The following is a 24,498-nucleotide window of genomic DNA, read 5'->3' as shown; positions in this document are numbered from 1 at the left end:
TTTTTTGGTTTTAAATGTGGCGGTTTTTCTGAATCCGTCGGGTTTTCGTTCGGCCACGCCCCCGATTTCCGTCGCGTGCATGCCAGCGCTGATGCGCCACAATCCGATCACGTGCGCCAAAATCCCGGGGCACTACAGGGGAAATCGGCGCAAATCGGAAATATTCGGGTAACACGTTGGGAAAATGCGAATCGGGCCCTTAGTAAATGATCCCCATTATTTCTCAATAAAACGACACATTGAAAAATGCTCGAGTCTCCCATTGACTTCAATGGGGCTCATTATTGGAGACGAGCACTCGAGCATCGGGAAAAGTTTGTCTCGAATAACGAGTACCCGAGCATTTTAGTGCTCGCTCATCTCTAGTATATACCTCTGTATTTGCCTTGTATAAGGGAAAGCATTTTCAGTTATATCGTTCAAAATCCATACAATTAGGAGCCGTAGACAGGACTATCTGTATCTTTACCTGCAGATCCTCGTATTCATTTTAAAATCACAATAATTGAGATAACCCGGCAGATTTTAATCTTTTCTATTTGTCATTTGTGTCTTTTGTACCTTTCCTACTATTTGCCTCCATTTGTGAACTTTTTGACTTTTTCAGTTTACTATTTGTTTTTTCATTGTGGTATAATTCCTTTTTGATACAAGTAAAGATATATATATTTATGTTGAACAAATACTCTACAGCCACCTTGTGGTGTTTCTGTGTAGGTGCAGTTGAGGGACTCTAGTGCTATAGAGTAATCTAAGATAAATTTGGTTCAATTTTAATATTAGTAATATTTCACTATGGTACTTGGGTGGCCCCTTTTGACCTCAATAAACATTCGCTGGCAGGGTCCTCTGCTTGGACCATAAGGTTACCCTTTGGTGTACTCCAGTGTCTCGAGCAAGAAGGGCTGCTAACAACCCAGGCTGGTGCTACAGTTCATGATGTATTATATGGGGCTCATTTACTAAGGGCTCCACGACCGCACTTTCGTCGAGTTTCCAGAAATGTTTTCGTTTTGCACCGAATTCCGCCGGGATTTTGGCGCATGTGATCAGATTTGGGTGCAAACGCGCTGGCTTTCACGTGACGGAAATCGGGGGGGGGGGGGGGGGCGTGGAAGTCAGAAAACCCGACGGATTCGGAAAAACCTCGGAATTTAAAAACCGAATTGTGTCGCAAAATCTATCACTCACATGCACTGGGGATAGGTTGGTGAACTCCGGCGGACATCCGCGCAGAAGCGACACCTAGTGGATATCGGGGCGCACGACCTTAGTGAATCGCCGGAAGACCTGAATCCTCGTCTGAGAATACGCCGCTGGATCGCGACAGGTCCGGGTAAGTAAATGAGCCCCAAGGGAGCAAAAAGTAAGTTTTATGCCCTGCAAAAGAACCTAAACAGACACTTTTTGGGGCAGATTTACTTATCCGGTCCCGTCGAGATCCCGCGGTGCGTTGTCCGAGGTCCGCCGGAGTTCACCTGCTTCTTCCTGCATGTGAGTGCTTGATCTTGCAACACATTTCCTTTTTTAAATTCCGCGGTTTGTCCGAATCCGTCGGGTTGTCCGACGGCCAGGCCCCCCCGATTTCTGTCACATGCAAGCCTGCGCCAATAAGCCACGAACCGATCGCGTGCGTGGGGCAATTCGGCGCAAAAGGGAAATAGTCGCGAAACCCGACAAAAGTGCGGTGTTCGGACCCTTAGTAAATGAGCCCCTTTGTATCATCACTGAATGATTTAATGAGAAACTAGAGTAGAAAGAGCTGGGATTGAAACCACACGATGGCGCTGTATACACAACAAGCATCAATATCTGAGTAGCAGAATTACTCCTTATTTTTTCTCTTTCTTTGCCCAAGTTATTTCTCTTTTCTTTTTATTTTTTATTTTTTCCAATTTTTCTCTTTTTCACTTCTGAGATTCCATCAGGATTTCCTATCATTCAGTATTAAATCTTCTATAATTTTTTTTAACTTAATTGAAAAGGCAATGATAAGAAAATAGGATATTTACAATATATAAATATAATTATTTAAAATTATTATTTATTTTTTTTATTATTATTTTTAAGTTTTGTTTTTTCAATGACAGATAAAATCCAATAGGATCTTACTCACAGGGGCCCATATTCACACACAGTAAGTGTTTTTATAACAGTACCCCATCACTTGTGCATAGCTTGTCATAGGCAGCATAATACGATGAAATGTATAGCATTGCCGTCATGTCACATTATTAATCTTCTCCTCTAATGTTCTATAATTCTTTCACCAATTTCCGGTGAAGTTACATTACCAATAACAGTAACAATAACATGCGGCTATTAGTTATTGATGGGGGGTGCAGCATAAGGTTTTATGAACTTGGCATCATGGTGGCTCAGTGGTTAGCACTACAGCCTTGCAGCGCTGGGGTCCTGGTTTCAAGTCCCATCCAGGTCAACATCTGCAAAGAGTTTGTATGTTCTCTCCGTGTTTGCGTGGGTTTCCTCCGGGTCCTCCGGTTTCCTCCACTAGGGTGATTAGATTTTGAGCCCCATTGGGGACAGGGACCGATTTGGCAAACTCTGTGCAGCGCTGCATAATCTGTGTGCACCATATAAATAAATTATTATTATGATGAACTTATACCAGTGCCTTCTTCATTCGTTGGTCAGTGAATATCTGCCCGCAATCCTCCTCTCGTACAGTAGAGGCAGCAGAGTACCGCTCCTCCATCATGTACAGTCATTTCACCATTTCGTCCTGTTGTATTATATTGTACAATTTTTCATATTTTATGTTATTATGTTATGTTATTTTATGTTTATTTATTCTATTCACTGAACGATACCAATAATATTATCCACAAGCCACATTCCTGCCTGAGTTTGCACTTTGGGTAATCTTGGATGCATCAAACACTCACGCAGGAAGGTTACATGATTTCTACCTCCCAACAGGTGGGGCTTTCTTTCTCCCTTACAGTAGATCAGAGCTGCATGATTTTTTTTAAATTCAAGGAATTTTATTAGTTTTTTTTTGTTTCAAGCATTCATAATACATAAAGACATGTAAGCTTTGTCTCTTATAACATAGTTATAGAATATCTCCGGGCGCAGACGGGACTAATGCATTATAAAACGTCTAGGTTCATATATAAGGCGCACCAGAGTATAAGGCGCACCTGTTTATAAGGATGAATGACCTGCAGGTGGCAGACCTGTGCACAGTACAAGGCAGCTGTTGTCTGTAAGTACGGTTCATATATAAGGCGCACTGGACTATAAGGCACACCTGATTATAAGGATGAATGACCAGCAGGTGGCAGACATGAGCACAGTACAAGGCAGCTGTTGTCTGTAAGTACGGTTCATATATAAGGTGCAACGGACTATAAGGCACATCTGATTATAAGGATGAATGACCAGCAGGGGGCAGACCTGTGCACACTACAAGGCAGCTGTTGTCTGTAAGTACGGTTCATATATAAGGTGCAACGGACTATAAGGCACATCTGATTATAAGGATGAATGACCAGCAGGGGGCAGACCTGTGCACAGTACAAGGCAGCTGTTGTCTGTAAATATGGTTCTTATATAAGGCGCACTGGACTATAAGGCGCACCTGATTATAAGGATGAATGACCAGCAGGTGGCAGAGCTGTGCACAGTACAAGGCAGCTGTTGTCTGTAAGTACGGTTCATATATAAGGCACACTGGACTATAAGGCGCACCTGATTATAAGGATGAATGACCAGCAGGTGGCAGACCTGTGCACAGTACAAGGCAGCTGTTGTCTGTAAGTACGGTTCATATATAAGGCACACTGGACTATAAGGCGCACCTGATTATAAGGATGAATGACCAGCAGGTGGCAGACCTGTGCACAGTACAAGGCAGCTGTTGTCTGTAAGTACGGTTCATATATAAGGCGCACCTGATTATAAGGATGAATGACCAGCAGGTGGCAGACCTGTGCACAGTACAAGGCAGCTGTTGTCTGTAAGTATGGTTCATATATAAGGCGCACCTTTGATTTCTGAGAAAATCAAAGGAATTTTTGTGCGCCTTATAGTTTGAAAAATACGGTAATCACGTGGGCGCATCAAACTGATTTGAACTTAATTGCTGGGCGAGAAAGGATAGTATCTTTGCAGATACAAGGTCAAAGGCTAAGTAGGCAGTCCAACCCTCTCAAGGTGATCACGGACGGTAATACTGGCTTTCTATCCAGGTGGACCAGTGCTTTCTGAAAGATAGAATTGTGTGGGATTGGTAGGCAAACATTCTCTCGTAGGCACAGGTGGAGTTATCTTTCTCTATAACTTCCTCCACTGGTGAGCAGGTCGGCGACTTCCTATGTCGGGCGATAACAAGTTTTGTTGCTATTAGCAGATGGGCCACTATAACTCTGTGAGATGTAGTAAAATCGCGAAGGTCTATTAACAATAAAGCTAACCTTGGGGGTATTGAAACCAGTTTATCGATAAGTAAGCTGCATGATTTTTTTTATTTTGAAAGGTAAATCTTTACAATCCTTCTACTGACTTTGTTGCAGAACCAACCACGGCTCATATACTGTACAACGTGCGGCACATTACATAGCAAACTATAAAACATTGCAGATCTCATGTCAATGCTGCCGTCTTTTGAAATCAATTTACACGATGGATACAATGTATACTGTACATTGGATACAATGGGGCAGATTTACTTACCCGGTCCTGTCGCGATCCAGCGGCGCGTTCTGTGTGAAGGATTCGGGTCTTCCGGCGATTCACTAAGGTAGTGCGCCCGATGTCCACCAGGTGTCGCTGCTGGGCTGAAGTCCGTCGGAGTTCACTGGAGTTCACGATCCGTTGCTGGGTGCAGGTAAGCGCGTGTCAAGCGACACATTTTATTAAAAAAAATACGGTGGTTTTTCCGAATCCGTCAGGTTTTCTGACGGCCACGCCCCCCGATTTCTGTTGCGTGCTCACCGGCCACGATGCGCCACAATCCGATCGAGTGCGCAAAAACCCTTGGCAATTGGGGGAAAACCGGCGCAAAACGTTAATATTTGGGTAATCCAACTTAAAAAACACGATTCAGGCCCTTAGTAAATGACCCCCATTGTATTTACACTGGATATTGAGACACTTCTTTGACCAGAGGAATGGTAACATTGATTTTTTATTTTAATTATATATTTATAAGAGAAATAACAGAGGGTCTCCTCGGTGTTCTCGGATATATTCTTCTGATGTCTCATGGGGAGAATTTATAAGAATAGCCATTCCGGGAGATGTGATTGGTCCTCTTGGAGTCATCAGGTTCTGGCAGCCCAATAAAGTGAAATGAAAATGTGCTATTTGTACAGTTTAAACCCAAGAAAGTGAAATGAGAAGACATGGAAGAGGCTGTGATAAATGCAGAAGTGAAAGTCTCCAATCTCCACATATCACATGATTTCCTCTCGCTGGATGATGAGTTTGTGGATGGTCTCCACAAGTATTGCCACGTCTTCCTTACAGACCACCAGACAGATAACTGCGTCTATCGTCCTACCTAAGTTTCATCAGTGTCGCAGAATTCTGAGCATAGAGGATCAAAATGTAGCAATCACATATTTGGTCAATGGTTATGACTAGGGATGAGCGGACCCAAAGCGCAATGTTCGGAACAGTCCCTGAACTTTAACCACAAGTTTGGGTTCTGTATTCCGGATCATCCGCTAAAGCTGCCACCAATTGTGGTTGTTATAGTATTAAATACTGTTAGTGTGATGATTTGTGCCGGCACTGATCACATGTTAGCAGTTGGAAGTTCCCCATAGACTGAAATGTTGTAGTATTCGGGCCAGATCCGGACGCAGTTTAAGAATCTCCCCTGTGGACTTACTCACCTCAGTTTATGAGGTCCATTTGGTTCTGTAATTTGTGAAGAAGTGGCTGACAATTAGCCGGTCACCATAGGTAAAGCTTCTGAAATTCATAGTCATCAGTCATTGTTATGGAGGCAACTATTTTTTGTATTTTCTACCTTAAAAGTGATTGTCAGGAATTAACCACAGCATAGGCCATCAGTGGGATGTGTTGGTCATGGTGCCGTGTCCTCTGTAGTGGCCTGAAGCTCAACTCTAGTCCTTCCCCCCTAGACTTTCAGTGGGATATGAAGCTGTAGTTACAGCTTCCGACCACTACGCAAGACGCCTTTGCTGGTTTCATGTATAGGCGGTCCCCTACTTAAGAACACCCGACTTACAGACGACCCCTAGTTACAAACGGACCTCTGGTTGTTGGTAATTCACTGTACTTTAGCCCTAGGCTACAATAATCAGCTGTAACAGGTATCACAGGTGTCTGTAATGAAGATTTATAGTTAATTCTGGTTCTTATGACAATCCAACATTTTTAAAATCCGATTGTCACAGAGACCAAAAAAATTTTGTCTGGGGTTACAATTATAAAATATACAGTTCTGACTTACATACAAATTCAACTTAAGAACAAACCTACAAAACCGATCCTGTACGTAACCCGGGGACTTCCTGTACAGTATTTACAATGGGTAAAAAAGCTTCTCACCCCACCTATGACCTTTTATAACTAAGTGAACCCGCCATGAGAAATAAGGTATTACATGACTCCCAGTCCTATGACATCATTTGTTGATAGTCAGACCCTTTAAATATAACTAAAAAAACCCTATAGCAATAAGTCTAAGCAAAAAATCACTTCTTCATATTTTCATGGCCAGGAGCTCCATATTCATTCCCAGTAGACGATTGTCCTCCGTCATAAGTCTGTAAATAAGACAAGAAACAAAAACTACATTTCTATATACCACAGAAAATAATACAATGAACAAAGCAAAATTGTTAACAAGCTGCAGAGATCACACAAAAAGGAAGTCGGTAAAAAATAGATTTATAAGTTGCTTCTGCTTTATTATGAGCTCTAAACATCTTTCAACCAACATTAATTTGGATCTTGCTAAATTTTTACTCCGCAGCTTATCTTCCTCTGCATTATGTTTATTTTCCTTTGTGTTATGTTCAGTTCTCCTCGAATCATTGAGTCGAGACTAGAGATGAGCGAACATACAGTATTTCCCCTGCTCGAGATCGAGCTTTCACATAAGGATCATTTAAGTGAAGAACACAGTGAAGAACACATTGCAGATGTTTCCGTCCATCTGCTAATTTATCAGAAGGCATTAGTGCCGAACGGTGTTCTTCACAATAGTATGAACAATATGTGTGAAGAACACATTGCAGATGTATAACACAGGTCATTCTCCTTTTTGAAGTTCCACGAATATTTAATTGAATAAAAAAAACGAAGAAACAAACAGGACTGACTTCCTTATTTCTCAATAAAATCACACATTTTATTGCGGAGCCTTGGACCCCTTGAAAAATGCTCGAGTCTCCCATTGACTTCAATGGGGTTCGTTATTCGAAACGAGCACTCGAGCATCGGGAAAAGTTTGACTCGAGCACTCGAGCATTTTAGTGCTCGCTCATCTCTAGTCGGGACCTATCGGCGGTGAATCACTTCCTGTCTCCTTGCCCTTAGGTCTTCTATGTAATCTGACACTTCCACGGGTTTATAATAATTCCTTTATATAGTTCACACAGATTACACAGAGCTTGCCAAATAAGTCCCTATCCTTAATGGGGTTCACAAACTGATCAACCTACCAGTATGTTTTGGAGTGTGGGAGAAAACCCGGAGGACCCGGAGGAAACCCACGCAGACACGGAGAGAACATACAAATTCTTTGCAGATGTTGACCCAGGGACTTGAACTCAGACCCCAACACTGCAACACTAATGCTAATCAATCAGCCAACGCGCTGCCCATGACGTATTGGGGCACATGTATCATAATTCTGGCTTTGTCCATCCCTTTTTTTAGACTTTTCTTGACCTTCCTGCTGGTCACATGTATCTTAGTGGGTTTTCCTTATTGATACATGCAAAAGGTCTACAAAAGTCGCAAACAGTTTTAAGCTATTTTCTACGCCTGGTCAGGGGCAGCCAAACATTTGCGCCAAAACTTTTTTTAAAAGTTGCAACTTCCACAGGGAACACTGCAAAAAACTAGAAAATGGAGACCTATCCTCGTATTGGATTGCAGGCAAACTTGTGCCCCTCTCAGTGGCGGCACCCGGGCCCTAGCTCACTCACCTCTCTGCGTTCCTACTCCTATCCCGGCTGGCCAGCGCGAGCGTGCCAGCTCCCTAGGGCGCATGCACGCCGGCACTTGCAGATTTAAAGGGCCGGCACGCAGCGGATAGGCGCTGGCCACTTATGGATTTTCCGTGAAAGCTGACTTCTCCTGGTTATCCCCGCTGGATCTTAGTGCTCCTATCCTATGGGAAAGTTTTCTGTGCGTTATCCTTGTATTCTGATCTCCTGTTGTGACCCCAGACCTGACCCTGACTTTGCTCCTTCGCTGCCATCCTCAACCTCCTGCTCCGTCCCCGAACTTGCATCACTGCTGCCTGCCTTGACCATCTTGACCACGACACTTCCCAGTGATTCTGTACCTCGAACCTTGGCTGCCACCACGGGCAAGTCGCACCTGTGGAACGACTTGGTGGCATCACACCACAGCATCCTGCTTTGTGGTGGGCTCTGGTGAAGACCGAGTGCCACTTAGATTCTGGTCCCAGGTGTCGGCTTGTGTCATCGTCCATGGTGGTCCAGGGGGTTCACTAACCCCAAGCCTTGACATCTGTGATACTAACTAGCTGTGCACCCGTGTGACCGTGGTCAGATTTCTGACCACTGGAAATACACAATGAGGAATTGATACAGAAAAGTATATTGGAAAATATGTATAACTTTGCATTATTCAAACAGTATCCATTACTTGTTGAAATAGGAACGCCCCTTTATCATGAGGAATGCAGAGACCGACAGTTGTATCCCAGATTTGCAAATTATACAGGATTGTTACCTTTAAGGTGTCATAGGTTTCTTCCACCTCTTTCTTATCCAGACTTGCATATGTGGGTTCTGGAATCTCTGTTGTCTATGTAAGAAATCACAAAAATGTTAATTACACGACACAAACAATTTGACCCCATTTTGGGCAGCCATCAGTACATACATCCTAATGTGCAATGCATCCTGCAGGTAACACAGGTGAGGTTCACACCACGTTTTTGAAGTGACTTGTAAAAAAAACTCTTAAAATTGGAGAGCTGGGACGTATCCTACTGTGTGCACATAGTTGGGGAGATATATCAGAAGCCTCTGAGAGCAGAACTGCTCTAGTTGCTCACGGCAACCAATCATTTTATAAACAGCTGTTGGAAAATGAAAGCTGAGCTCTGATTGGTTGCCTTGGGCAATTAAAACAGTTCTGCTCTCAGAGGCTTCTGATAAATCTCCCCCAGAGACTTTGTCCTGTTCCTCCCCGTACGCCTTAAAGCGGGCGGAGGAGCGAATATTGGCAGCAGTGATTGTCTGCTGCTGATGTTCAGGATGTTTCTTCCAGTGACGCCACTGTCCTTATTTGACATCTGTGAGTGTACGCTCAGCGGAGGTCGGGGAGAGACACAATGGGGCAGATTTACTTACCCGGCCCATTCGCGATCCAGCGGCGCCTTCTCTGCGGTGGATTCGGGTCCAGCCGGAATTCACTAAGGTAGTTCCTCCGCCGTCCACCAGGTGGCGCTGCTGCGCTGAAAAGCATCCGGATGCCCTGAAATTCACCGAGCTGGACCAAGTGAAGGTAAGTGCGTCCCGAGCGACACATTTTCCGTTTTTAAATGCGCCGGTTTTTCCGAATATGTCGGGTTTTCATTCGGCCACGCCCCCCCCCCGATTTCCATCGCGCGCATGCTGGTGCCGATGCGCCACAATCCAATCGCGTGCGACAAAATCCCGGGGCAATACAGGGGAAATCGTCGCAAATCGGAAATATTTGGGTAACTCGTCGGGAAAACGCGAATAAATGACCCCCGTTATTTTGTATCTGTCCTCCATTGCCTGCAATGGTCTCCTGCTGAGCATATGGCAGGATGGCACGTAGTAGATTGCGAACATATTGAGATGTGTCAAAGCTCATATGGTAAAAGGTGATATGTATATTCCTCAAAGTCAGCCTAAGTACACATGTCAGATGAATTAGAGTGGGACTAGCATCAGTTACCTACCTCACTGGTTACTGCCGGACGGTGATATATTTTCTTTCTATTAAAAAAAAAAAAAGTTCAAAAACCGTAAAAAAAAAATTATTGCTAGAGATTTTTTTTTATATGGAAGTCGGTTTCCAACTCGTATGCAACTACTGGTAAGTAAATCCACATACTTAAATGTGATGAGCATGAAATGTTCTTTATTAGTGAGGTTTCGGAGCATTGTGTGAATATTTCGACCAGTGCAGGCCTCCTCAGATACCAAGTCTGTAGCATAAATTTCTTTATAGGTATTTGGTGCAATGTGGAGAGATGCTACACTACCAAAGCAAAAGTCCTCTCCACATTGTGCCAGATGGTCAAAAACATCTACATCATTTTTAATGTGTAAAAGCCACCAATATAGAATATTTCATAAGCATCACAAGAATTCAGTGCATGGATTGACTAACCACTATTCACTGGCATAGAAAATTCATTCAAAGTTTGATTAATTGAAGTTTTATTTAATTTTTTCAAGAGATTCAAATCCTAATTGAATTGGTCGAACTAATATTGCTTCAATTGTCCTTGAAATTGATATAGACCACCCTTTAGTGCACTGGTGGCGATGCTATGGCACGGGTGCCACTCAGAGCCCTTTCTGTGGGCACCTAGGCGTTAATCCCAACATAGAGTTTGCCAGACAGGACTCAGGGTTTCCTCCTGTGATCCAATACAGCTGAGGACGTGCCATGCTCAGAGCAATTTTAAAGCAACATCCTTGGCTGCCAGGGCTACAGGAGGAACGAGAAGGTGTGGGTAGAGATAGATTACTATTGGAGCTCCTGCTTTGAGAACCCTGATTGTTCCTCTTCAGGGGACCCTAAATCCAAGTTCTCCGTCATCTTTCGTATTGTATTGGTGAACTCGGGACACCAATACGATTGAAACCTGTGATACAGCAGGGATCAATAAGTTACTGCTTATATTGTCATGTTGGCACTTTTCGACATATAAGTGGGTTTCGGTTGTACTTTGGGCACTCTCTCTCCAAAAGGTGTGCCATCACCAGTGCTATAAAATGCAGATTTTTCATTAAAAAAACTTCTATATTGTTTATTAATTTTTTTTACAGATTTTTTTTAATTTTCACTCGCCCACCGGGTCGCTTCCTTTAGCTACTTTGGCTTGAAATTAAATTATTTTAAAATTCTTTAAGTCTCCATAAATTACATTGTGAATATTTTTGAATTCTTTACCTTTTATACATTAGGACGAGCAAAACGAGTAAAAGAAAACAGATGATTCCAAGGACTACAATAATAGTGATGACTATTATTAGTGAACACCGCGGATTATCTAAAAACAAGAAAAGATAACAAATGTCATGAGTTATTAGTATTTTACATGTCAGGACATTAGATCCTGGGCGTATGTAGTAGCTCACTAAATACAGAATGTATGTGCAGACGTGTGGCTCTCACTATAACCATCGATGTCTCTCCACACCATCGCAGAATGATGACTTTACATGGCGCTCGAGGACACAATAAAGGACCCCAGGTCCGTCTCTGTGTATGCCTGTTGGCTCTAAGTGATCAGTTTTCTAGTAATTTCCGTATACATTACATTATTATACATATAGACAAATATGTCCAGGAAATGAATACTCAGAGACATGAATTACTCATAGACATATAGGGGCACATTTACTTACCCCGCGGAGCTTTGTCCGATGAAGATTCAGGTCCGGCGCGATTCACTAAGATCGTGCGTCTGAGTTCCTGCAGATGTCGCTGCTGCGCCGAGGTCACCGGAGTTCACCTGCTTCTTCCCAGTGCATGTGAGTGCTTGATCTTGCGACAAAAATCCTTTTTTAAATTCTGCGGTTTGTCCGAATCCATCGGGTTGTCCGACAGCCACGCCCCCCCCCCGATTTCTGTTGCATGCAAGCCGGCGCCCATGCCCCAAAATCTGAACGCGTGCACCAAAATCCCAGGGCAATTTGCCGCAAAATGGAAATATTCGGGAAACCCGACGAAAGTGCGTCCGACAGACCCTTAGTAATTGAGCCCCAAACTATATACTGATTTTCGGATTAGTACCGGAGAGTAAGAACTCACGCTATAGCATGTCAACGTCTTGTACGACATTACGGATGCATAGATAGGACTCATAGGCCCTTTCAGAATACACCTTCATGTAATGGATGTTAGACATAAATATGGTACTTACCTTCATCCTTAATTAGAGCTGAAATAAGAAAAAACTCCCTCCTGAGACGATATGGTAATAGGTCATTGCTCATGGTGTTAGTGCTCGTCCCGAGGCCTAAAATTACTATAGACCTATCCAATAAAAAGTCATGTTGGACCAGGTTCCTCTATTCCACCATAATAAACAGTATGGTGGACTTTGAATTATCATCCTACTTGTATTGAGAGGTTTACTGACTTATTCCAGACCGGAAGGACACTTTCTAGAATCATCTATTGCCCCTCTGTATAATCAGCACTAATGGAGCTTATCCCAATGTCTAAATGATTGAGCCCATTGCTTAAGCATGTCTTGTGTCCTTTACTCATCACAGGTCTTCGAGACCTTCTGCAGTGGACAATGTACCAATGGTTTCTTACTAGAGATGAGCGAGTATACTGCTGGGTGGAGTATTAGCATACTCGGACCGGCTCGTTACTCGGACGAGTATTTCCCCAGCTCGCAATCGAGCATAAAATTAAGTGAAGAACAGTGTTTTTATTGTTTAATAAAATATTCCAGATGTTTCCTGATGTTTTGCTTGTAAGAACACAGTGAAATAACACTATTCTTCACTTTCCAGGTGTGCGCGCGTGTCTCCCGCTATGTTCGGAGATGTTCGGAACATCTGGAATGTGAAGAATATTGTTCTTTCAATGTGTTCTGCACTTAAATGCTCCTGTATTCACTGTTTTTAATGTTTTAATTCTATTCTTCACATTGAAGGTGTTCGTGTGTGTCTCCCGATAGGTTCGGAGACACGCGCGCACACCTGCAAAGTGAAGAATAGTGTTATTTCAATGTGTTCTGCCCTTAAATGCTCCTGTATTCACTGTTTTTAATGTTTTAATTCTATTCTTCACATTGCAGGTGTGCGCGCGTGTCTCCCGATAGGTTCGGAGATGTGCGCACACATCTGCAAAGTGAAGAATAGTGTTATTTCAATGTGTTCTGCCCTTAAATGCTCCTGTATTCACTGTTTTTAATGTTTTAATTCTATTCTTCACATTGAAGGTGTTCGTGTGTGTCTCCCGATAGGTTCGGAGACACGCGCGCACACCTGCAAAGTGAAGAATAGTGTTATTTCAATGTGTTCTAACAAGCAAAACATCAGGAAACATCTGGAATATTTTATTAAACACTGTTATTTTACTGTTCTGTTTCAGCAAAAAAATGCTCGAGTCTCCCATTGACTTCAATGGGGCTCGTTATTCAAGACGAGCACTCGAGCATCGGGAAAAGTTCATCTCGAATAACGAGCACCCGAGCATTTTAGTGCTCACTCATCTCTATTTCTTACCATGAATGTGTAGGATAACGTTGGTCTTGACCATTATTTCCTTCTCTTTTGGTGGAGGAGAATATATAGCTTTACATTCCATGGACTTGTTATTGTGCTCGAGGGAAGGAACATATTGCAGATACACTTTCAGCTCATTTTGTGTCAGGTTTTTACTGGTGATATTGACTCTGATATTATCAATCCTCATTTCTACCGATAGGGACCGTGAAGCACAAATGTGAGCTACCGAACAAATGATTTTGACGGCTTTTGACTCTATAAGATTCTCAATCCCCGTTATTTTTGGATTCGGTACTTTCCCTAAAAAGAGAGAGAGAGTGAATAGGTTGACTTTTATACAACTGATTCTAGATTTTTCCATTTTTCTGCCACGTGAAAGCTCTTCCATATAGTCCTCCCCCTAAATCCCGGTACATATTTAGAATCAGCTTCGTCTGCACAGTTAATAAAATTAAAACTATGCTGTGTGAGGACCACCATGTGATACCTTTAGCTTTTGTGCCTTGCCCAGCACCGTAATGTTCTTCCTCTTCCACCTTCCTCCATGACTTTCTGGTCTCCTGCATCTACACATTGGGGGTCATTTACTAAGGGCCCGATTCCCTTTTTTCCCAACGTGTTACCCGAATATTTCCGATTTGCGACGATTTTCCCTGTATTGCTCAGGGTTTTTGGTGCGCGCGATCGGATTTTGGCGCATCAGCGCTGGCATGCACGCGACGGAAATCGGGGGGCGTGGTCGAACGAAAACCCGACGGATTCAGAAAAAATGCTGCATTTAAAAAACCAAAAGTGTAGCGGAGCTTGCACTTACCTTCATCCAGGATAGGCCGGTGAACTTGAATGCGTTCCGATGCTCTTCAGCGCAGCAGCGCCACCTGGTGGACGTCGGAGGAACTACCTTAATGAAACCCGGCCGGACCCGAATCCACCGCAGAGAACGCGCCGCTGGATCGCGAACGGACCGGGTAAGTAAATCTGCCCCAATATTCTTGGTATCTTAGAAATGCTCGTTACCCTGGTTATCAATATATCACCAAGCGGGTACAGTTAGAGCATCAGATATGGATGAGCATGATGTGAATTAGGCCACCAAGTGAAAAGGTAGAGAAAGGAGTAAGAACAGGTCACCAATGGCAGAAGATGCAAGAGGAAGAACAGGTCACCAATGGCAGAAGATGCAAGAGGAAGAACAGGCCACCAATGGCAGAAGATGCAAGAGGAAGAACAGGCCACCAATGGCAGAAGATGCAAGAGGAAGAACAGGCCACCAATGGCAGAAGATGCAAGAGGAAGAACAGGTCACCAATGGCAGAAGATGCAAGAGGAAGAACAGGTCACCAATGGCAGAAGATGCAAGAGGAAGAACAGGCCACCAATGGCAGAAGATGCAAGAGGAAGAACAGGTCACCAATGGCAGAAGATGCAAGAGGAAGAACAGGCCACCAATGGCAGAAGATGCAAGAGGAAGAACAGGCCACCAATGGCAGAAGATGCAAGAGGAAGAACAGGTCACCAATGGCAGAAGATGCAAGAGAAAGAACAGGTCACCAATGGCAGAAGATGCAAGAGGAAGAACAGGCCACCAATGGCAGAAGATGCAAGAGGAAGAACAGGCCACCAATGGCAGAAGATGCAAGAGGAATAACAGGTCACCAATGGCAGAAGATGCAAGAAGAAGAACAGACCACCAATGGCAGAAGATGCAAGAGGAAGAACAGGCCACCAATGGCAGAAGATGCAAGAGGAAGAACAGGTCACCAATGGCAGAAGATGCAAGAGGAAGAACAGGCCACCAATGGCAGAAGATGCAAGAGGAAGAACAGGTCACCAATGGCAGAAGATGCAAGAGGAAGAACAGGCCACCAATGGCAGAAGATGCAAGAGGAAGAACAGGCCACCAATGGCAGAAGATGCAAGAGGAAGAACAGGTCACCAATGGCAGAAGATGCAAGAGGAAGAACAGGTCACCAATGGCAGAAGATGCAAGAGGAAGAACAGGCCACCAATGGCAGAAGATGCAAGAGGAAGAACAGGCCACCAATGGCAGAAGATGCAAGAGGAAGAACAGGTCACCAATGGCAGAAGATGCAAGAGGAAGAACAGACCACCAATGGCAGAAGATGCAAGAGGAAGAACAGGCCACCAATGGCAGAAGATGCAAGAGGAAGAACAGGTCAAAAATGGCAGAAGATGCAAGAGGAAGAACAGGCCACCAATGGCAGAAGATGCAAGAGGAAGAACAGGTCACCAATGGCAGAAGATGCAAGAGGAAGAACAGGCCACCAATGGCAGAAGATGCAAGAGGAAGAACAGGTCACCAATGGCAGAAGATGCAAGAGGAAGAACAGGCCACCAATGGCAGAAGATGCAAGAGGAAGAACAGGCCACCAATGGCAGAAGATGCAAGAGGAAGAACAGGCCACCAATGGCAGAAGATGCAAGAGGAAGAACAGGCCACCAATGGCAGAAGATGCAAGAGGAAGAACAGGCCACCAATGGCAGAAGATGCAAGAGGAAGAACAGGCCACCAATGGCAGAAGATGCAAGAGGAAGAACAGGCCACCAATGGCAGAAGATGCAAGAGGAAGAACAGGTCACCAATGGCAGAAGATGCAAGAGGAAGAACAGGTCACCAATGGCAGAAGATGCAAGAGGAAGAACAGGCCACCAATGGCAGAAGATGCAAGAGGAAGAACAGGCCACCAATGGCAGAAGATGCAAGAGGAAGAACAGGCCACCAATGGCAGAAGATGCAAGAGGAAGAACAGGCCACCAATGGCAGAAGATGCAAGAAGAAGAACAGGCCACCAATGGCAGAAGATGCAAGAGGAAGAACAGGCCACCAATGGCAGAAGATGCAAGAGGAAGAACAGGCCACCAATGGCAGAAGATGCAAGAGGAAGAACAGGCCACCAATGGCAGAAGATGCAAGAGGAAGAACAGGCCACCAATGGCAGAAGATGCAAGAGGAAGAACAGGCCACCAATGGCAGAAGATGCAAGAGGAAGAACAGGCCACCAATGGCAGAAGATGCAAGAGAGAGGCAGAGAGACACGACGTAGTGGTGCTCAGAGGTTAAAAAGAGCGGATCCTGCCAGAGGGGGCGCACACCAGTATGTCAGTGTGCTTAGTTTACAGTCCTTCCTCCTGGTAGTAGATGTCCTTGTGTTGGTAAATGCCTGTCCCTATACTGTCCCAGACATTACGACCTGTCCCAGACATTATTCTGTATACCTGTAGCTGAAACTTTGCACCGCTTTCCATCCAGAATAGGGGCAGTTATCACCTTGCTGACTCCCGGATAATATTGCTCCTCTTTTTTGGCATAGTCAATCCACAAGGTGCAGTTGCTGTTCCTCGCTTGCACCAGAGACGTGATTCCTTCTCGCTTTATCTCTTTGTGTATTGTAGTTGTATTAAATATTTTGTCTCCTTTCTTAGTTCTTAAGAACCAAATTAAGTTGAAATCTGTGATATTTTCGGGATGGGTTAAGGTGCAGGGGATCTCCAGACATGAACCTTCTAAAGCATCGATGGTTGTAGGGAAGGTGAAGCTCCAGTCGCTACATGTCGCTCTGTTCAAACAACCTGCCAATGAGAATTCAGGAATTAAACTGAGTTTATCCTTTTTGTTTTACAGATTTACAGCTTGTGGAGGAAACGGAAATTAAAAAAAAAAAAATTATAAATCTTGGTCTTAAAGGGGTTAATTTGCCTGCCTCTACTCCATCATGTAATAAAGAAGCAGTTTAGACCATACAAATGCGCAGCCAGTGTTAGGTCTTGTCCTTGAAGTGATGTGTAAACCTTCCCTTTTGTATGTTAGTAGCAGCAGGACTGTTTTCCAGAAATATAATTTCTCTAAGTGCACTGAGGGCAGTGTCCTCACACTACTGTGCTCTGTGCTCTCTGCAGCCTGTGTTATGCATTGTACCTGGAGAAAGTTGTTTTTGGTAGCAACAGGACAGTGAAATATGGATTTATATTCCAGGATTGTAGCTTCTCCAAAATCCATTGCTAGTGTGTCCTCACACTGCTGTGATCTGTGTTCTCTACATTAAACAGTTTCCCATTGACTGCTGTTGTAATTAACCAGGAGCGTGGTACAGCTTTTACAGAAGGAAGGGGCTGTGCTGTATTAAGTGAAAATATGTTTTTTTTAAACAGGGGTCCAACCCAGTGCACCAAGTCTAGCTACAATCCTGGAATATAAATGCATTTTCTTACAGTCCAGCTGCTACCATTACACAACTATCAAGGCATAACACCTCCATGGGGGAGAATGACTGTAGACATCCATACTTTTGGTTCTATAGCACCTAGCACAATGCTTTTGGTGTCATATTAAAGATAGATATTCCGTCTTTCAGATCACATATGGCTTGTGGTTTATTGCAGGAGTGGAGAGACAGTTAAAGAGCATCTGATAGTGAATAGTGATCCAGAAAAAGATTCTGTATGCCGAATATCTGTATAAATCAGAGTAACGGTATTCAGTTATGCACCAGGGTAGCCACTTAGCTCAGGGGTCTGAGAGGGGATTCACCTGTGGGTCAGTATGAAGGAGATGGACTTGACCCTATGTGAGGATGAGCTACGAGGGGAGCAGGAGCAGGCATCCTACAATACATGTGGTTGGATCTACTCCAGATCAGAGGACGCAACTGCTCCCTAATCTACTCTGAACTATGCAAATATTAATACCGTATTTTTCGGACTATAAGGCGCACCATCAATAAATGCCTGCTAAAACGTCTAGGTTCATATATAAGGCGCACCGAATTATAAGGCGCACCTGATTATAAGGATGAATGACCAGCAGGTGGCAGACCTGTGCACCGTACAAGGCAGCTGTTGTCTGTAAGTATGGTTCATATATAAGGCTCATTAGATTATAAGGCGCACCTGATTATAAGGATAAATGACCAGCAGGTGGCAGACCTGTGCACAGATCAAGGCAGCTGTTGTCTGTAAGTATGATTTATATATAAGGCGCACCTGATTATAAGGATGAATGACCAGCAGGTGGCAGACCTGTGCACAGTTCAAGGCAGCTGTTGTCTGTAAGTATGATTTATATATAAGGCGCACTGGATTATAAGGCGCACCTGATTATAAGGATAAATGACCAGCAGGTGGCAGACCTGTGCACAGTTCAAGGCGGCTGTTGTCTGTAAGTATGATTTATATATATAAGGCGCACTGGATTATAATGCGCACCAGATTATAAGGATGAATGACCAGCAAGTGGCAGACCTGTGCACATTACAAGGCAGCTGTTGTCTGTAAGTACGGCTCTTATATAAGGCGCACTGGACTATAAGGCGCACCTTTAATTTCTGAGAAAATCAAGGGATTTTTTTTGTGCGGCTTTTAGTTTGTGTTTGCTATTTTTAAGCCTCAACTTTTTGCTATATAAGTTTTTTTTGAGTCCGAACCTGCAGGACTTAAACCCTCATCTTCCTCAGAGAAGATAAATACAGACGATATTAGGAGCAACATATAAATTTCCAGTATACGTCCAAAAAATGTAAGAAATATTACGAATGACTTTGATGTGTAACATACCTGTAACACTGATCATGACCGGATTCTCCTCTTTGTTTATCTTATAGGAGTCACCGGTGATTTTTGGGAAGTACCAGGCTGTTTTTGTCATATTTTTGATTCTCAGAGAACAGTTTGCTCCACCACCTATACGGGAGGTCCGGTTTATATAATCCGGGTGGACCTGACTCTGGTTATCGCTGTTATACACCTGTTGATGTTCAGTGACTCCATATTCATACCAGATCAGATGATACTTTCCAGGGTCATCCGGACCGGTGATGTTACAGGGAATATCCACTGTGGAGTTTATTGCTGTTTTTTTAGTTTTTGATAATGTAACTGTCCAATTCACTTGTTTTTTTGAGTTAGTAAAATAGCCTGAAAAGAAAAATCAACAAGCCAAACCAAAATATTAGAAAGTTATTGATTATCATCATATTATTAATTGCATCGTTTTATTTTTATTATTATTAATTATTGTTCTTGTAGAGTCAAACGGTTTATGTACTGATAATAGTGATGGTAGCGTTGGCCTGCCCGGCCTGGGATACACATTTTCTGGTTATGTTAATATTACCTTGAAGAACAAAGAGGCAGAAGACCAAGATTATGGAATTAATATGTAACTTCATGATCTCCTGATAAATTGAAGTTTTTAATTAAATTCAGTTTTCTGTAAAAAGCAAAAAATAAATGAATAAAAAAAATAATAACAACAATAACAACAATAATCATAATAATAGTAATAATAGTTATCATAATAATGAGGAGAAGATGATGAAGGGCAATATGATAATGATGATGAAGAAGACGAAGTAGAAGAATGTGATGATGAGGAAAGAGAAGAAGACAATGACGAAGAAGATGATGAAGAAGAAGATGATGAAGAAGAAGATGATGATAAAGAAGATGATACTATGATGATGAAGAAGATGATGATGAAGAAGACGAAGTAGAAGAATATGATGATGAGGAAAGAGAAGAAGACAATGACGAAGAAGATGATGAAGAAGAAGATGATGATAAAGAAGAAGATTAAGAAGACGATGATGAAGAAGACAAAGTAGAAGAATATGATGATGAGGAAAAAGAAGAAGAAAATGACGAAGAAGATGATGAAGAAGAAGATGATGATAAAGAAGATGATACTATGATGATGAAGAAGATGATGATGAAGAAGACGAAGTAGAAGAATATGATGATGAGGAAAAAGAAGAAGAAAATGACGAAGAAGATGATGAAGAAGAAGATGATGATAAAGAAGAAGATTAAGAAGACGATGATGAAGAAGACGAAGTAGAAGAATATGATGATGATGAGGAAAAAGAAGAAGAAAATGACGAAGAAGATGATGAAGAAGAAGATGATAATAAAGAAGATGATGAAGAAGACGAAGTAGAAGAATATGATGATGATGAGGAAAAAGAACAAGACAATGATGATGAAGAAGATGATGATAAAGAAGATGATGAAGAAGGCGACGAAGAAGACAAAGAAGACCATGTAATATGTTATTAATGACTTACGAAGCATCAAGTATATTTAGCACTTGGCTGAGTTGTTGATATATATTCGGAAGCTGACTATACGTGATTTGATATAATTTGTAAATAGCCAAATTATTGACTTCCTCATTGATATTGGTAGACTTGCCTTCTATCGGTAATAGGTCCCAGCAGCTCCTCTCATTCCTCCATCTATCGTCTCTGTTAGTGACCCAGTGTTGGATTAGTAAAAGTCTTGACTATTTTATGTTCTGACCAGATGACAGTCAGTGAATTCCTGGGAATAAAGTTGAGGCTTTATGTGGGTTATGATTAGCAAATAATGAGATAAAACTTGTCACCATCAGTGGTGGGATGTTCTAGGCTAGAGAAGTGGCTACAAAGACTCAATAGTTTTGGTTTCTTCAGCCAATGCAATCCACATTCCCATGAGCAGACATAGACCACAACATCTTACAAAGAATATTACATCCCTCGGGTTCCTTGGTTTCTAAACTATGCAACGTCTAAGATCACTAAGATTAACCGGAGGATGTGCAAAATGTTATTGTTGCGTTCCCATAAATGGAAATCTCAAAGCTGTAATGGACGTACTTGAATGTAGAGATCCTTTGCAGAATAATATCAGAGGTCCAGTTAAATGTAGGGTAGGGCTGATTTTCGGGGGTTAAGATGCCAAGGCACAACCTTTGTAGCCCTCTAGCTAAATATGAATAATGACTAATTTACATAACGTGAGATGCTATTGCTATGTTGGATATAAGGCCGACGCAAGCGCACAGGGGGAGGTCCTCGGCCCGAACAGAGTCAGAGTAAGGCTATATTCACACGAACGTATGGGGGACGTATATACGGCCGCCGCATATACGGCCGATATACGTCCCCCATACACTTCTATGGGCGCACGGCACCCTACGGGAGCGGTACGGTGCCGCACACGTGCGGCACCGTACCGTTCCGTACCCGGGAAAAAGATAGGACCTGTCCTATCTTTTCCCGTAATACGGCGCCGTGCGCCATAGGTTGCTATGGAGAGGGGCGGGGGTGAGCTGCGCTCACCTCCTCCTCCTCTCCCCGTACACTGCCGTTGCCCGCTACGGTATGGTACGGGCGGGCAACGGCAGTGTGAATATAGCCTAAGGCACATCTGTAAGCAGAGTGGGTGTCAGGTCACAGTAGAAGTTAGGAAAGATTCTGTTAGTCTACTTTCACCTAAGTGGAGCCGGTGTAAAACTGAGAGATGAGGAGTGAAGCCCTAATGAGGTCATTAATAATCCAAGTTCTGTGATTGGCTTGGGTAAAAGAACAATACAGACAACAAAGTAATATGCACAGAATAATGTCTTCTCCAAATAGGTCAACCATGGATTCCAGGTACAAAAGATATTACTAAACATGAAGAAGGAAAATAATAGGCAGCATTCACCAATCTTCTTAAAAATATTCACAGGTTGGGAGAAAGGTGCATGGTGGGTCAAAGTGGGGGACATCAAGGAGAATAATGGCGTCCAACATTTAGCTTAAAAAAGTGCCCCCCCCCCCCATTACTTGGCCCCTCATAACTGATGAAGAATCGCTATGTATCACATAGAGCAGTGATGGCAAACCTTTTAGAGGCCGAGTGCCCAAACTACAACAAAGACCCGCTTATTTATCGCAAAGTGCCAACACAGAAATGTAATTAGTGATTTATACTCCCTTCTCTGTCACAGCTTTCATTGATACCAGCCCCTGAGGACACCAATAAAGCAGAAAATAGTCCCAGGTAGCGCTGTCACTTTAACATAGCTCTGTGCACAGCAAGTCCTGGGCTGTCTGGGACTGCAGGAAGATACCTGGAGTCATCTCTGGTGATGGCCTGAGTGCCCACAGAAAGGGCTCTGAGTGCCACCTCTGGCACCAGTGCCATAGGTTAGCCATCACTGACATAGAGCATAGACTCACAGGGGCATATTTATCAGGACCTCTGCGCACCGCCACTGGCGCAGAGGCCCTGAAATAATCACAAATGCTAGCTTATTGCTAGCTTTTGCGATTATTTTCCCCAATCCGCCACCTTCACGCCAGTGGGGCGTGAAGGGGGGGGGCGCGGCCGGACGGGAGTGGGCCGGCGCGGGGCGTTACTGTCCCTGCGCCTGCGCACTCGCTGCTGCCGGCGACTTTTCATATGTGAAAAGTCGCCGGCTGCGTTTTTTTCTACTCCAGGCCCTGCCTGGCGTAGGATAAACGCTGCGCTACTGGCAGCCCAATACATCAAGAGGCAGAAGCGAATTCGCAGCGGCGGGGCGATCATACGCTGGCACCGGAGCGCCAGCGTATGATAAATATCCTCCACAGTGGAATCAACTGGTCTTCTGCTAAGCCAATGAGGGGGATTTATCAATGTGTCCCAACTTCCATCAGTTTACTGGAGGAAAACCCTATTCATTTTCTGCTCCGGATTTATCACTGTGTTAATGTATCTGGTGCAGGATAAGACTGTCGGTTTCCAGTTTAAATCTAATTTAAAGTGGTCTAAACTCTGCGCCACAATTTTTGGCACACGGAACATTAAAATAGACGACGCCTCCTTTTAGACCAAGCCCCTTTTTTGAAGGCCACGCTCCCTCAGTCGGACAAGTCGGAAAATGGCTAAAAACAGCTTTGATAACTGTGGTAAGGCTTTTCACATAGTTTTTTTTGGCGCAAAACCACCAGAATTGTGGTGCAAGTGCGTTAATACATCCCGCCTGATCTGTCTGTTTATGTAATAAATTGACTACATGCGCAATAAATTGTACTGTTCTCCGGCTGCAGTGGTCCATCTTTGTGGTCCATATGTCCTCAGTTTCTGAGCCGTATGTGTGCAAAAACGGTCTGTATGTCATACATGTATCATCCTTTACAGGGGAGCTGTGATTGGTTGCCGTGGGCAACTAAGAACATTTTTACTCTTAGACAGCTTGATAAATGAGATTACCGACTCCAGTCTGTGAAAACCAGACCATGCCTGATCCCATGGGGGGTAAATCTTTCAAAGAAATGCCAACTCGCTGCTGATGTTGGTGGATGGAAGAAACCCAAGGCTGCAGGGATGAGCATCCAGTACAACGAGGAAGTTTCTGGCCATCCTAATAGTAATCTAAACTAAAAGGATCACAAGGTCAACAGATAAAGTTTGAATTGCTATCAAGACAACTCGTGCCGGGAACCTTCTTCATTGTACTATCATACAAGGAGCCCCCGCTTGCCAGTGAATCACCAGGGACACACTGTAGTCTTCATGACAGCTGTCGTAATGCTGTTCCTCTGGCAAGCAGGGACTCCTTGCATCAATGTTAAACGCCATCCTCAGCACTATGGAAATTGACCAGTAAATGGTCAAAGAACGGTCAATTGCAGATGGCCTAACATTACGAAATATTAGGTCATAGTTACACAGACATTCCAAGTTATATGAAAAATATTTAAAGAGTGCCCCAGATCACTTTGAGTTTAATTCAATCAATAAATGAATAAATATGAAAAGAAACAAATCAACATTTGAGGACCTCTAACTTCTCTGTCTCTTAGTAAAGGTATTGGGGGGATAAAAAGGGGGAAATACAGAGAGAAATAGTGCTATCTAGGTTATCCTTGGTAGGTTGGGGGGTATGTAAGTAGGTAAGGTTTTGTACCTACCTTTTATGGTTGTGCTGATTACAGGCACAAAACTGGTATAGACATATGTGGTGAGTGGCCACTGCCTCGTCTTCATCCTCACCCAAGGGTTGGGTATCGAGGGAGTGTAGCAATGAATAGGAAGG

At 43.4% G+C, this 24,498-nt stretch overlaps 1 protein-coding gene across 1 annotated transcript; it reads right to left on the bottom strand.

Annotated features, from left to right (window-relative positions):
* Positions 1 to 6,072: 6,072 nt before the first annotated feature.
* Positions 6,073 to 24,041, bottom strand: LOC140065855 (uncharacterized). Its single transcript, XM_072113413.1, has 11 exons — positions 23,927 to 24,041; positions 21,308 to 21,416; positions 20,125 to 20,356; positions 19,786 to 19,846; positions 19,227 to 19,586; positions 16,893 to 17,246; positions 13,653 to 13,955; positions 11,356 to 11,455; positions 10,133 to 10,169; positions 8,929 to 9,003; positions 6,073 to 6,764 (listed from the first exon to the last, which is right to left on the bottom strand). Exons 1-11 carry the CDS (start codon positions 24,039 to 24,041, stop codon positions 6,693 to 6,695), a joined length of 1,818 nt encoding a protein of 605 aa, XP_071969514.1. The 3' UTR covers positions 6,073 to 6,692.
* Between the last annotated feature and the right edge of the window lie 457 nt (positions 24,042 to 24,498).

Source organism: Engystomops pustulosus, chromosome 6 (assembly GCF_040894005.1).
Source record: "Engystomops pustulosus chromosome 6, aEngPut4.maternal, whole genome shotgun sequence".
Lineage (NCBI taxonomy): Eukaryota > Metazoa > Chordata > Amphibia > Anura > Leptodactylidae > Engystomops > Engystomops pustulosus.
Note: the sequence above shows the minus strand (reverse complement) of the source record. Positions and strands in the feature narration are given on the sequence as shown.